The sequence below is a fragment of the Neodiprion virginianus genome, chromosome 3, assembly GCF_021901495.1.
Source record: "Neodiprion virginianus isolate iyNeoVirg1 chromosome 3, iyNeoVirg1.1, whole genome shotgun sequence".
In the NCBI taxonomy this organism is placed as follows: Eukaryota; Metazoa; Arthropoda; class Insecta; order Hymenoptera; family Diprionidae; genus Neodiprion; species Neodiprion virginianus.
Window position 1 is genome coordinate 2173408 of NC_060879.1, and position 14445 is coordinate 2187852.

The 14445-nt window shown below is 35.1% G+C and overlaps 1 protein-coding gene across 2 annotated transcripts; it reads right to left on the bottom strand.

The window, feature by feature from the left end:
• Window positions 1-11098: 11098 nt before the first annotated feature.
• LOC124301337 (transmembrane protein 183) lies at window positions 11099-14356 on the bottom strand. 2 transcript variants are annotated; one of them, XM_046756251.1, is made up of 8 exons: window positions 14137-14356; window positions 13920-14003; window positions 13630-13740; window positions 13488-13562; window positions 13261-13399; window positions 12976-13177; window positions 12723-12884; window positions 11099-12528 (listed from the first exon to the last, which is right to left on the bottom strand). In XM_046756251.1, the coding sequence occupies exons 1-8, from the start codon at window positions 14204-14206 to the stop codon at window positions 12376-12378; spliced, it is 996 nt and encodes a 331-aa protein (XP_046612207.1). In that variant the 5' UTR covers window positions 14207-14356; the 3' UTR covers window positions 11099-12375. The 2 variants fall into 2 exon arrangements, with proteins under 2 accessions (XP_046612207.1, XP_046612206.1); XM_046756250.1 differs by having other exon boundaries at window positions 11099-12623.
• Window positions 14357-14445: the final 89 nt, after the last annotated feature.

Consider the following 14445-nt stretch of genomic DNA (forward strand, 5'->3'; position numbering starts at 1 on the left):
CCGGCAGATCCGGTTTATATAACCCCGGCGTCGTCGACGTCGACGCCGACGCCGTTTTTGCACACACACCCCCCCTCCCCCTGCGTCGCCCCCGTTTTACCATCGGCCAATCGGAGGGCCCCCATGCTTTCGGTGACTACGTCGCGACGACGACGACGACGACGGCAAACTTCGCGATTATCGCAGTTTCGAAGCCCGACGCTCGTCTCCAGGTATTTCTTTTCACCCGATTCTTTTCGGCCCTTCGATCATCCGGAAGGTTCATCGTCGCATAAATTTACGTATCGCAGTTCAGCCGCGGCTTCGCTGGTTTTTTGGTTTTTTTTTTTTTTTTTCTTTCTCTCGCTCAAGAGAATCGGAAGAGAGAAGGAAAGAGAGGAAAAAAAAAAACCAAAAAAAACCTCAAAACTCCGCCAGCCAAAACGAATTTTATCAAAAGGTAAATAAAAAATGCTTCACTTTCCTCTTTCATGCGGTATTTGATCTGTTATTTATCGATCGATCTTTTTTTTTTTCGTCGTGTTGTTTTTCCTTTTTTTATTTTTACAAAAAATTACACCCGCTGCCCCTTTTTTGATTTTCGCTTCGTTTGCTCGTTTTTTTTTTTTTTTCAGGGGTTAGAATTTGTGAGGGGAGAATCGGAAGATGAAAAAAAAATCTCGGAATTCCCGCTACAAAAATGAATTTTTGAAAATGATAATAACGACTGTTTTTTTTTTTTTTTTTTTTTTTTATACACATTTATCGATCAAACGTTTTTTGTCGATTTGTTTAAAAAAAAAAAAAGAATTACACTCGAAGCTCTTTTTCGATTCTCCTCTTTGATCAACCGAGATTACTTCGACGAAAGAAAAGAGACGACAATTCAGATAGATTTGATATCTTGCCGGTTTTTATTTATTTTTTTTTTCTCTCTTTTTTTCTTTTCCAACAGTTTCTTATTTTTCTTAATCTTTCCGTTGTTGCGTAGGATTCTAAATTCCGTAGGTTTGAAGGAAAATTGATTTTTTTTTATCCCCACGCTAAAGGGAAACAAAAAAAAAAAAAAAAAGAATATAAATAAAACATCAAATACGGGGTGAAAATTGACTATTATATATACGAATGAAGAATAAATTTATACTTCAATTCTGAACAGTTCTATAAATAAAATACATGTGAATATATGAAAGACGATTTTTACACATGTGAAAAATGTGTAAATCGGAAATACGGATGCGATAAAATCAAATGGAAATGTTTGATGTGAAATTTCGTCCCGTCTTTTCTTACATTTTTTTATTTTGTTTATTTTATTCATCACATTTCATTCTTTTAATTCGATTTGCATTCGCGAGATTAAAAATCATCGAGTACGGAGATTTTTAGTTTCCCTGTGACGTAAATTTACAAATTATCATGTTAATTTAATGAATATCTGATAATTGACGGAAGAAATTGAAAAATGAAACTTACCGATTTTTTAATTCTCCTTTTCAATTACAATTATTATTATACATTATTTTATATGATTATTTTTTTCCTCCTCTTCTCTTCCTCTCTAGTTTTTTCTTTCGCTATCACATTGACTGCACCTTTTTCTCAAATAACAATCTCCAATAATTTCTCAACATAATATTTTCATCGACGTTATACAATAAATAATATGAAAAAGAAATTATCAGCGAGTATTCCGTGCTTGAAGATTTAAAAAGAAATGAAAATTCAACTCAATCTTGTCAAGTTATACGAATCGGAACGAATAAAAAAAAAAATAAATAAACAAAAACTCCATCCGTCTAAAAAAGTTTTTTTCTTTGTTATTTTATTTTATTTTTTTTTCATCCGCACCTCCAGTCAAATTCAGTTGTTTTAAAAAAGCACAAAAGTTAACGTTATTACAACAATTTTCGAGAAATTAATTTACTCTGCCATTTTTTTTCTTGTTCTTTCTTTCCGTCTCTCTTTCTTTCTTTCATCCCGCATTTTAGTTTCAACAATTTTTTTTCACCAAACTTTACGCACATCCCTCAAAACCATTGCGATACCATAAATTTATATTATAGACTGATGGTTTAGATTCGTCGAGATTTTCCGATTTACGATGGCAGATTTTTCCATGGAGAAAATCAAAAAAGTTTTCCTACTCGCGTTAAAATAATAATAATAATAATAATAATAATAATAATAATAATAATAATAATAATAATAATAATAATAACTCGCGAAACGTTAAAAGAAAAATTATCGATGCACACACTAGCAAAACTATCGCTACGTAATTTTCTCTCGATTCTGACGAACACTTATAACATACGTTCTTTAGCTGCAATCATAACCGATTCATCATCATCAAAGCATAAAAATTATCCCTGAAACTCTTTTAATTGATTTCTTGAATTGGATTATTGAGTTTATTTTACTGCTGATTTCGATGAAACTCATTACGTTTCGTTAGAAAATGAAACGTTACATATTACCCAATCGTGCGATTGTAGAAATATAAATTTCCAAGAACAAGAAACAATCATAAGCGTCGAGATTCGGGACGTTGGTCGAATTCGTATTGAAATTTTCAAACAATATAATTTTTTATGTAACCGACGTATCGTCGTAACATCTTAAATTTAGAGAGAGAGAGAGAGAAAGATGACCCCTTAATTATTGTTCACGCATGTGTAACAAATTTAACCGTCTATTATTTCTTGGATGTTAATTAACTTAGCGTATTATACTCCAGGGGATGAATCAGAAGTTTCAACAAATAGTACGAAAACAACTGTTATCCATCGAATCGTAAATTGCGAGATAATTCGGAAACGAACAGCGAGTGAAGAAGAAACAATTTTTTTTTTTTTTTTTTTCTTCAAACCATCCAAAAAAATATGCTTAATATCTCTACTAGCAACGCAAAATTACTTCTTTTTATAAACATATATTACTATTAATATTATTATTATTATTATTATTATTATTATTATTATCCGATCCCTCGGAGGCGTTATTGAAAAATATATATTCGAACAACGGGCAGAGTCTATATATATATATATTATCATGTATAATAAATTAGGTGGGATGCGTTCAAGTTTTAATTGACAACCCAAAGTGGTTATCAAAACATCGTTAGAACCTTCCCAATTCCCTGATCCGTTCATTCATTAATTCTCTCCGCCTCGTAGAGTGTTACTTTAGGTTGTGTTTTTTTTTTTTATCAATTTTTTATTTTTTTTTCCAAGTCAAATCATACGCTTAACTTTACAAACATATACATATACATATATATATATGTATACATACGTAAGCATAATCGGATAAATGGAATTAATTTCACCTCGTATATTGTAATATTGTAATAATACAATGATTGATTATAACGGATCGTTTCTCAATGCCTCGCAATTTAATGTACAATTATTATTATTATTATTATTATTGATGTTTTCGTTGTTGTTATGATTACGTATTATTAATTTGCGTAGTAGCTATAAGTCGACGTAATACGAATTGATATGTTGGACAAGTCGCGTGTCTGGAGAATCGATTTCAAGCAAGTCTGCAACGAATCTGTGAATATTATTCATGCGTTGAGAATAATTTTCATGCAGTCGCTGCGTTTGAAGGGGCTAAAATTTATTTCCACAATCATTGCATTATTTTATTTTATTTCATTTTGATCGATTATATTCTTTCATTGATGTTGATTTTAACTGTGGGTCAAAATCAAAAGTAAAAAAAAAACAAAAAAAAAAAAAAAACGTTGACGCCAGCTTACGGTAGGAGAATTAATTTTGTCGATAGTTTTTGGTATACATTAAAAACGTCTGATAAAAATAACTTCTTTATTCGACAATTTTATTATTAATGTAAATCTATCTTCATTTTACAATCTTATTATAACGGCTCGGTTTCGATCGTTACGCGAGTTATCAAAAACTCGTTCAGGTTAGAATTTGGATTAGGAAACAAAAAAGATTTTTAAAAATATATTTGTCTTGTTATTATTGTTATTATTTTATTATTATTACCGTGCACAACGATACGTGTGAGTATCAAATTATTATTTTTATAATTTGTTTTTCTCTAATCGGACGAGGTGAAGAGAAAAATTCATCTCTGAGGATATCGTGGGAATTAATTATCGAATTAAATAAATCAATATTACAATGTATTGGATATTTCGAGAAAATAATAAGAAAATAACGTAACGAAGATGTTTAATATTATAATAATAATTATTAAACCGAATGTTTCGAATTCATTTCTCTTTCATTGTCAGTAGAATAAGTTTCCCTCTTCAAACATTCTTCGAATTGTGATTATAATATATCTAAAATAGAAAGCAAAAAAATTTCTCAATCAACTAATTTCCCAATAATTGTGGAAAAAAATTTTTCACATTATCGCAAGAGTGTAATTTATTAATTTGAGAATTAACGAATTTCAATTACAACTTTTTTCAATGCGCAATCTCTGCGGTCAAAAAACGCCAAATCGATCAATTTTTACACGTCCTCCTCCCTCTCTCTCTCTCTCTCTCTCTCTCTCTCTCTCTTTCTCTCTCTCTCTCTCAGAAAATTTCTCACTCTTTCTGTCTCGCCAGCAGCGAATTAGCTTCTCAACCGCTTTCGATCGTTCCGGCAATTTGCTTATAACCCGGCCCTAATTAACACTCTCCGGCAACCGCGGAATTAAGTCCGCCTCTATACAGTTATAGACACATACACACACGCACACACATACATATATACGACAAACAAACTCGCGTGCAACTCGCATAAATAAATATAATATAACATATAACGAACTTGAGGAGCAATTTCTACCGCGAAAATTCAGGGCGATGTTTTAGATTTGGGAGAATCGCAGAAATTTCATTTAAACAAAATCAGAAATTATGAGGATCAGACCTTGGTCGCATTCGCATGGAATCCCCCATATAAACATACACGTATATATTTATGTGCGTACAGGTGTATATAATTGTTACATAAATTATACATTTTTACAGGTAAGATTTATCCACGATCCTCGATGTCACAGGTTGTACGACGTTTAAATTTTTTTTTTTTTTTTTTTTACTTACTCATTTAACGTAATACACGTAATAATTTTGTAACGACGTATTTATGCAGACGGAGTTTAGGGTAAGAGGCATAGAGGTATAATAAAGGAAAAAAAAAATAGAGATAAATAGTGGAAGTGGAAGGAAAAATAAAAAAATATTCCCCGTAACATTCGATAACGTAAAATATATTCTGAGAATTATCAATTTTCAAAACGTTATTGACATATTTTTTGAGGATTGAAACGTTTTTTTTTTTTTTGGGTGGGGGGTGGGCATAAAATGAATTGTTTCAGCGTAAAATTTTCCAATGTATTCGAATTCGTGTTTTTCAATATAATTTATCGGAAGTGTACTAAATTTTTTTGGTTACTGTATAAAAAATCTCAGTGTATCTTGACAAATTGAAACTTCAAAAACTACAAATAATTCCCTTCCGCACCGACAAGCTCGGTAATTAATAATTTTTCGTCACCGTCTTTGTTCAAAAATTATTTAAGTCTATAAATTTAAAATTTTCACAAAATGTTCGTACAATTTACGTACATATAATTCGCGTTACGCGCACCGTTTAATTGTGCGACATAAACTCGTTTTAAATAACGCTTCACACCGACTGCAATCAAAGCAGGCAATATACGCATATACGCGTGTATATATATGTATATATATTTATATATATGCATGTATTCTTACAAACAATTCCCCGGAAATTGTTCAGTTCCTATGGGCGATTAATAGTTACCATATACGGGGCTATAAATCGCACACCGTAAAACAACGCGTGTGCTTCCTTTCGATTTACGGGCTTTATCGTTCCTCGACTCAAACTCGACTCAACTCAACTCAACTCAACTCAACTCAGCCGTTACAAGCTTTTCTCACGGGAAATAGAAACAGCCTGCATCACGGTGTAAACGGAACGCAACGCGATATAAAAACTGCAGTATTACAGTCGCCTGCATTACCTACAGAAGGGGTTCATTTTTCTTTTCCTTTCTAACTCTACCATATTTATATGCATATAATAATAAAAATGTAAAAAATAAGAAGAGACAAAGTTAGACAATTATTAATTAACGAGACGAAGAGAGTAACGCAGAAAGAAGGAATTACTAGTCAGGAATTATCATTGTTATTTTTTGCCAACTGGATTAAATTCTATTATTGTTGTACATAAAGGTGGAAAAATTTTCACTGAAACTCCAAACGCGATCGGATTTTTAACGATGTGTTCGACGTGCGCCGAGGTATCACGAAACAAAGGCTTAGGACATTAAAAATTCATAACCGTAGAAAAGTAATCAAGTTCGGTTCAATCGAAACAACAATTACCTGTGATTGGAAAAAGAATTTCGAAAAATTCAATTTTGAACTGTAAACAATTTTCGCGTTAAATTAACTTCAGATTGTTTTTGCCGAGAAATCGTTACGATCAAGAAAATAAAAATGAAAATAACTGAACAATATAAACTGTTGATTCAATGATTTATTTCTTTGCAAGAAATTCGAGAATCGATGATATAAATGTTTCCCTGTAAAAAGTATAATTAAGAATAATGTGATTTGTTCGAAGTTGTTTTAACCTAATTAATTAACGACACGTATAAGATTTAAGTACAGATCAGCGTATCGCAATAGTTAATGTTTATAGTTCGGAAAAAAATTTTTCACCCGACTGTACGTCCCGTGCATATAATTCTTAAGTACAGTAGTTAAACCCGAGTGTTTGGTCAGTCTGCACGCATCGCATCGCGTCGCGTCAACGTTAATAATAAATAATTAATAACAACGGTATTAAAACTGCGTGTAAAATTTTGATGAAATTTATAAATTTTCACCCTCGTTGCGTTACATTCACGGTACCTCATCAAGTTTCTGCAATTGTGATGAAAAATACATGAGAAGAATCCCCGGAAACAAAAATTTATCGATAAATAAATACACATGTACCAATGAAACTATTTTACATTCATACATGTGCGCACGATGGTCAGAAAGTGTGAAACTTAATCATTCCCAATTCCCTCGATATAATTTTCTTCCCGTAATACAATTTAGCCTTAGTTTCCCTCGGCCATTTTTTTGTGTTTTTTTTTTACACCTTGATTTTTATCCGTTCTCGTTTATCGCTCCCCTCCGAATTCATCGTCACGTCGTCAGTCCCCAATTTTCCAAATTATTCGCCTCTCGTTTCGTCGTTCGTATTAATTGCATTAATCAAGATTTTTGGTCAGTTCCCAGCCCACGCTCCCCTCAATCCTGCAGCTAAAATGACAGCCAACCAGCGTCCCTTGAGTACGCGCACACACACACACGCAAAATGTGTACCTTCGCACATAGAAAGGAGAAAAATATGGTGTCACGGCTGAAAGTTTTTACGACTTATTTGCACGGCTGCTCGTAAAGGAGACAAAAGAAAAAATAAATAAATAAAAAAAGTCGTGTGCATGGGAATCAATCTTGGAGGATGTGAAGCGATATGATTAACGCGTTATATAATGAACTTCGTTTCGTTATTATATACCAGAGGATTATACGAGCATAAAACGACCCTCGAACCGCGCTCGATTAATTACGCAATATACACAGCTTATGTATATTATTATACCTTTAACTTGCACTATGTCGAATACATAGGTATACGTACCTATGTATGTAACTGAAACTTGCAATCGTCAATTCTTCGATCGAAAAAGAAAAAATTAATTTAAGATGTATATTATTACGTATAAATTTGGAATCGTTCGTCAAAAATATAATAATTGTCATCGGTGTTGTTATAAATATCGTTATTTTTATTATTATATATAAATATATAACGGGCGGTATTTTGATGGTTGCGTCATCGTTCGCCCGCGGTTCGAGTATGGATCGTAACAAGAAATCGTCGAGGAATCCAGAGTAACAATATGATAATAAGTGAATGAGCCGAAGATATCGTGGCACGTCACGTTCTTCCTCTCCATCTCCAGAGGAAATCGAAACCCAAACACAGCCGCCGTTCAATCAAGAGCATGCATTAAACCGTATTATTCGATTCTATGAGACGGATGAAATGCGGATTAAACTCGAAAAGTAGATGCCTCGCTATATATATATATATATATATCTCTGATTCACACTTTGGAATTCGTGTAGATATATGTTACAAATAATCTCTTTTACCAACTTCATATATATATATATATATGTATATGAAGAGTGAATTCCTAACGACCGCATGATCCGTCGTATGCTAAAATTTAATGCGCACGCGCTGTTTGCCATGGTTACCAACTGCCTCTAACCTAAAAAAAATTTGCAGTAGTAAATTGAGCACAACCGCCACCGACAAATGTGAATTTTTTTTAGAACGAGACAGTTGGTAGCCATGGCAAACAGCGCGTGCGCATTAAATTTTAGAAAACAACGTTGGGAAATCGCTACGTATATAAGTTTGTAAAGAAAGTTTCCGAGCTTTCGGACTTGATGGAAAAACTGATCGATTGAATGAATGAATGTTTCATTATTAATTTGAGATATTTCCGGATTATAAGACACGAAGAAAGAGAAAGAAATATATTAGAGAAACGAGATCAGTGCTCTTAAAACCACTCTTAACGTTCTAATTCTCGAGTCTATCTCCGCTTCTTTCTATTTCCATTTTCCATTCTCTTTTTCTTGTTCTACTCGACTGGAATGTATCGACAAAAGCGTCTCTAATTGCTAGCGACGAGTGAACGAACGAACGAACGAACGAATGAATGAACGAACGAACGAACACAGGAAACAAACGAATCTAAGAATGAATGAACCAAGGTGTTTTGTGCGCCGTGCCGGCGAAGAATGGAACGGATTTAAACGAGCTAAGAGGCTCTTCTTCCGATTGTGTCCAATTGTTTCTGCGGAGTTGAAATCACGACATTCTCTTCTCCGCGTCTATAATTTCGCCGACTATTATCTTTTTTAAATTTTTTTTCACCTTTGAACATACGGTTATAACAAACAACCTATCGACGAATCTATTTCGAAAGCTTGTTGATAATATAAATAATATTATTATACTTATTGTAATATATAAAATAAAATATAAAGTTAATAAAAAGTCGCGAGACTTTCAACGATCCAAGCCAACAATTTGTTGGAAATTTTCAGCGACACAGAATCAGTGCAGACATACGCGCTTTCCGACTGATCGTTGGCCGTGACGATTAGGAAAATGATTAATAACGCGTTGTTGGATAATATTTGCGTTACGATCGGATAGCCGTGCTATAGTAACCGACGTAGTAACGGCCAGGGTTTGGTCGGCCTACGGCGGTAGAACGAGTCAACGTCGAGTCCGACACTTGTTGCAAAAAAATTGATAAAGCAAAAGAGAGAGGGAGAGAGAAGCGAGTGACGAATTCTTTTTTCGGGAGTAAGAACATACGGGATTTAAACAATAGATAAACAAAAGAGTAGACCTTTATCGCTGTAATCGTTTTATTTTTTATTTTTATTCAATTCTTTTTTTACCCACGTTATCACTGTTTATACATAGAGTTGGATTTCTCAGAGAATCAAAGGTCAACGTTGAAATGTTTAAACTCACCGATTTCTACGAAAAAATAATAAATAAATATCACTGCATGTACAAAGCTCCCGGCAATAACGATTAGATTCGAAAACTTGTTTTGCACAGTGTTTCGAGCAAGTATTATCATACTATCTGTTCTGTATGCATAAATATATTACTTGTTCAGTTGTGTGGTAATATTTGTCGAGTATAAAACAACGGAAGTGTGTCACGCGTAAGCAGTTAAAAGCTGTTGGAAAAAATCGAAGGACTCCTTTTTCCAACCCTCAACGCTGCGCGCGCTTTACATTTAATCTCGTTAAAGTTTACACGAATTACAATCAAGCGAAATGCATTTTACCGAGCTGTTGCCGCTGCTGTTGCAGTTAAGGCGTTGGCGAGTATACTTGCCGTCTTTATCGCGTTTAGTTTTTAATGGAAAATATAAATCCTGCACCCGAGTTATCGGGCCTCGTTCAGTCGAGTTAACCGTAACTTTGGCGTGTACATAAAGCCTTGTGGAACACACAATGCACATGCATTGATTATATAATGCTTCAGAGAATCGAATGCGGCAATGCGTTATGCGTCACGTGTTATACAATTGAAGTACATTTCGTTCAATTATTATTTCCACACGATTCTACTTCATTCTCAGACACAAGCAGCCAATAATGCGCGATTTATCCGAAATACCGCATGTTTGAAGAATTCGATTTTAATACGATTCAAATAACGAACTTACCGCATTTCCACATCTCCTCATGGCTAAATCGAATCGCAATATGCCTACATTCTTGTTGTTATTTCTCTTCTTCGTCGTTTATGATTTAATTAAAAATCACTCATCGATTTAGATTCGATATAACCACGCAGGAGGCACGATGACCGCGGTCATATTGGAATCTTCCTCAATTACTTTGCACTCACACACTCGATTGAATCCAATTTTTAACGTAATTTCATTGCTCGCAATATTTATTACCGAGCCGAATCTTTCTTGAAATAATTCTGACGGCTAAATGACAAAAAATTGTGCGATTCGAGACGCTGGGATAAGCGGCTATGCGAATGAGAACGCCGCTGGTTCGAGTGAGTATTATTCGGAACTGTCTTGAAGTTGGCTTAAAAAATCTCACGAACATTACACTTTAGACGCGATTTTGTCAATGAGAATATCGGTGAAAAGAGTCTTTTGTTACATATGCGTTACGTCTCATCCATTCAACTTCACACATCGATTCAATACTGAAACGCGATTCAGAATCTATACGAATTACATGAACAATAATCGAAGATACAATTGCAACGTATATATCAGATAGGCGGTTGTTTCTTTGTCAATTGACACTGTAATTGTCTAGAATCTTGAACCGTTACACCGGTTCTTCACTTACGATTTTATCATGTCGTTATATCTATGGAAGATACTCGGGATCCAAGTTACGTGGACAACCTAAAACTAGGAAAATTCGAGTCGGTGAGCATAGAGGAGAGTAACAACTACTAGCGAATTGCATATTGCTGATGGTGATCTTTATTATTTCTTAATCCTTTTGCCCCTTTCCTGGTAGCGTAACACATTTCTCAATTCGTTTTACATTCAAGAATATCAGAAAACATATAGACGCATGTTTAAATATCTACACAATAATTTGCTTCAAATTTAATTGGTTGTTCATTTTTCATAGTGTTTATTTGATTATTAATTTCTTGCCATTCTCTGTGTATAAATTATTTTCAATATCGGATCAGTGGAATAAAAAGGTAGAATAAAAATTGGTGTTTGCAAAGCGAAGGATTGAACTGCCGTTCGGTGGACTAACCAACAAAAGACTTGAGAGACAGGATGGAAAAAATACGAGAGTAAAAATAATAATAATATCTTTTTTCGTATTTATGCGGTAATACTGAACCGCTCGATTTTACGACTTCCGAATAAAATCAATCTCTAAACAATAGATAATATACTATACGTTCAATTATGTATTACGGTATACAGTTTTACCTGCATACTGCTCTATAATTACATTTATACAACACGCAATGGAATAACAGAATGCCCTTATCTTGATGGAATTGAAAATCTTAACTAAACGAGATAACTGATGAGAGAAGAAAAACTATACAAAAGATGATTCCTGGTGAATGAGAAAGGGTCGGAATTGCTGGTTAAACAAACGACACGATCTTGTATCACGGGATGAAAACATTCCATGGTTCAAACACTAGACCACGATACCATGACCCTGACGTATATGTTACACATATCTAGCATATATACTAGTGTAGAATCAAATGTACTGTAGGGTAAACGTCGAACGATATTTATTGCTTATATTCATAAGCAGCATTCGTGCAAGGGATAAAAAGATAGAGAGTCGATTGAAAATCAAAACGAAACTATTTCTCCTTCGCATTTTCAAATTCACAAGAAAAAATAATCTTTGAAATCTTTGTCAAATAAAAAATTAAACTGAGTTATATAGTGTGTGTGTCTGTATGTACATGTACATTGACATTGGTCTCATCATGCGATACTCAATTTTTTTCTGTGTTGTGTCAAGTGAATTCAAGTGGAGAAAAAACGGATAAGAGTACTATTAAAACAATTTATCAACTCTGGGCAAAAACTTCGTGACTATTTGAGAAATGGCGTAATCTATATTGATTCATTTCTTTTTTTTTTTCCTAATTTACCAACCATTTTTTTCAAAGAAAGAGGGAATTATAGTGATGATAAAATAATTGAAACTCGGGCAACGAACGAACGAGTTAATCCCAGGCATCATCAGAGGGCGGTAATACAGCAGAAGCTGCGTGCTGATGAGGGTACAAAGGGTGCCACCAATCTAAGACTCTGACACCAACTACTCCGTCTAGAAGTAACATCTGACTGGCCGGTGTCTTCGGAGTTACCGCCGTTCCAAAACCGAGCTGTAATCTGTGGTGACGAAAACCGGGCGACAATGTCATCGATACAGACTGTAGAATTAGGCCTATCACCAACGGAGTCATCGTATACTTAAGACATGTTACCTGAAAATATTTTCAAACAGGTTAATTTTGGTACAAGAAAATACCGTTGCAAATACGTGTTCATTGTTGATATCGACGGTGTTACGGGACTGTTCAAACCTGTAGAATTTTGCAGCGGTCCTCTGGATTCGCGGATACGTCTTCCAGCATTTCGATCAGGTCAGGACGATGTGGTTTTACTTCTGTGTGACGCCAAGAGATGCCGCGACCGCGAGGTACCTCCTTAAGTTTGAAGAAGAAGAACCACTGATTTTTGCCTTTCTGAAATAAGTAGAAAAAAGATGAGTGAATGATTTAATACAAACGGTGAACAACCGTCGGTTGGTTTCAATATCAATTCATCGACCCTGACCTGATGCCACATTAAACAGCACTGGCGTTTCAGCAAGGAATGAGGCTCCTCTTGTAGGCTTGCATCTGGACTCTGAGTGTCTCTCCTCTGAGGAAAATAACTGTAATGAAGTGTTCTGATGACACAGGTTCTCAGCCCATACAAACGCACCATGCACTCGGGCTGAAGGCGTTCTGGCAGACCAGCCATACACTTGTAGAATCTGAAACACGAACAGCGTATAATAAAACGTAAGCATCCGCAAGCGAGTTGTTCAAACTAAACAGCAAAGCACTTGGATATTACCGTTTGTACATGTGAAACCAAAATTTTGCCGTCTTGACGACGTGATAAGCACTCTTACAGATCCCAGCGAACCTCCCGACATCCTCCGGCCTTACATACTCGGACAGAAGAAACCAAACGTCCACAGGGTATTGAACACCTGTGGCAAAATATAATCACTCTTTTGAGTAAATTTGGACATGTAAATTTTTCCCAAAATTTGAATTAAATGTCCAATCTCTCTTTACCTGTATCAACGACTGCACATTCTACAGGCTTTGTTCTGTTGCGCGTTGACTTGGATTGTTTAGAAATCACGACCTCTGAAAGTAAACAATTGTCATTAGTAGGGGAAAGTTGTCTCTGCCGCAGACGGAAGACTAGACTCACCCTTTTTACCATCTTCATTTTCCTGTTCGATAAACTCAAAGTCGCCCTCAAATTCGTCGAGTTTTTCATCCCAAGCACGATTATCCTCCTCCTTGATCATTATCTGCTTAACTGAAATTAGAGAAGTGCAAAATACAGATAGTTGAAAAATGGGAATCGCCTAATTCCTACGAAATCGTCGAAAATCGTGATAACCTGAGACTCAGACGCGATAGAAAGTCGACGGCAAGGTCACGAAAATCGAGTGAGTTGGCCGGTTATTCAATATTTTGACAGATGTTCAAACTAACCTTCACTAGAGACGTTTGTTGTTGCTTTTTTAAGCCTCGCGTGGTTGCCCGATGGAGAATTGGCGAAGTCGTTCAGCGTGACGTCTGAAATATCAATTTTTTTCTCTTTAAGAATGGCTAAAGATTTCGATGAGGAAGCTTTCGGTGGTGGAAAATATCCTCGGGAAGATCTGTGTATATTGCATCATCCACAAAGTACTGGAATTATTATTCTAACCTCCCAAGCTCTTCTTGTTGTACTGATGCGAAGTCAGCTTTCGCCTTGCCGCCTTACGTGATCCCGGCATCTCGCTAAATAATAATATTTGCACTTTTCTATAAAACAAATTCTATGCATCTTGTTACCGAATGAAAAACAACAAAATAATCTATTAATCTTCTCAGAAACCAACCACCACTATCGTCAGCCATGTTGGACTGCGGACAGCCAGAAAAAACGTCGACTGAAGGTCGGGTTTGCCTTTCGCGCTTCAAAAGCTCTCTTACCAACTCGCGGTCATTTTTTTCTACCGAAAACCGTCGTCGT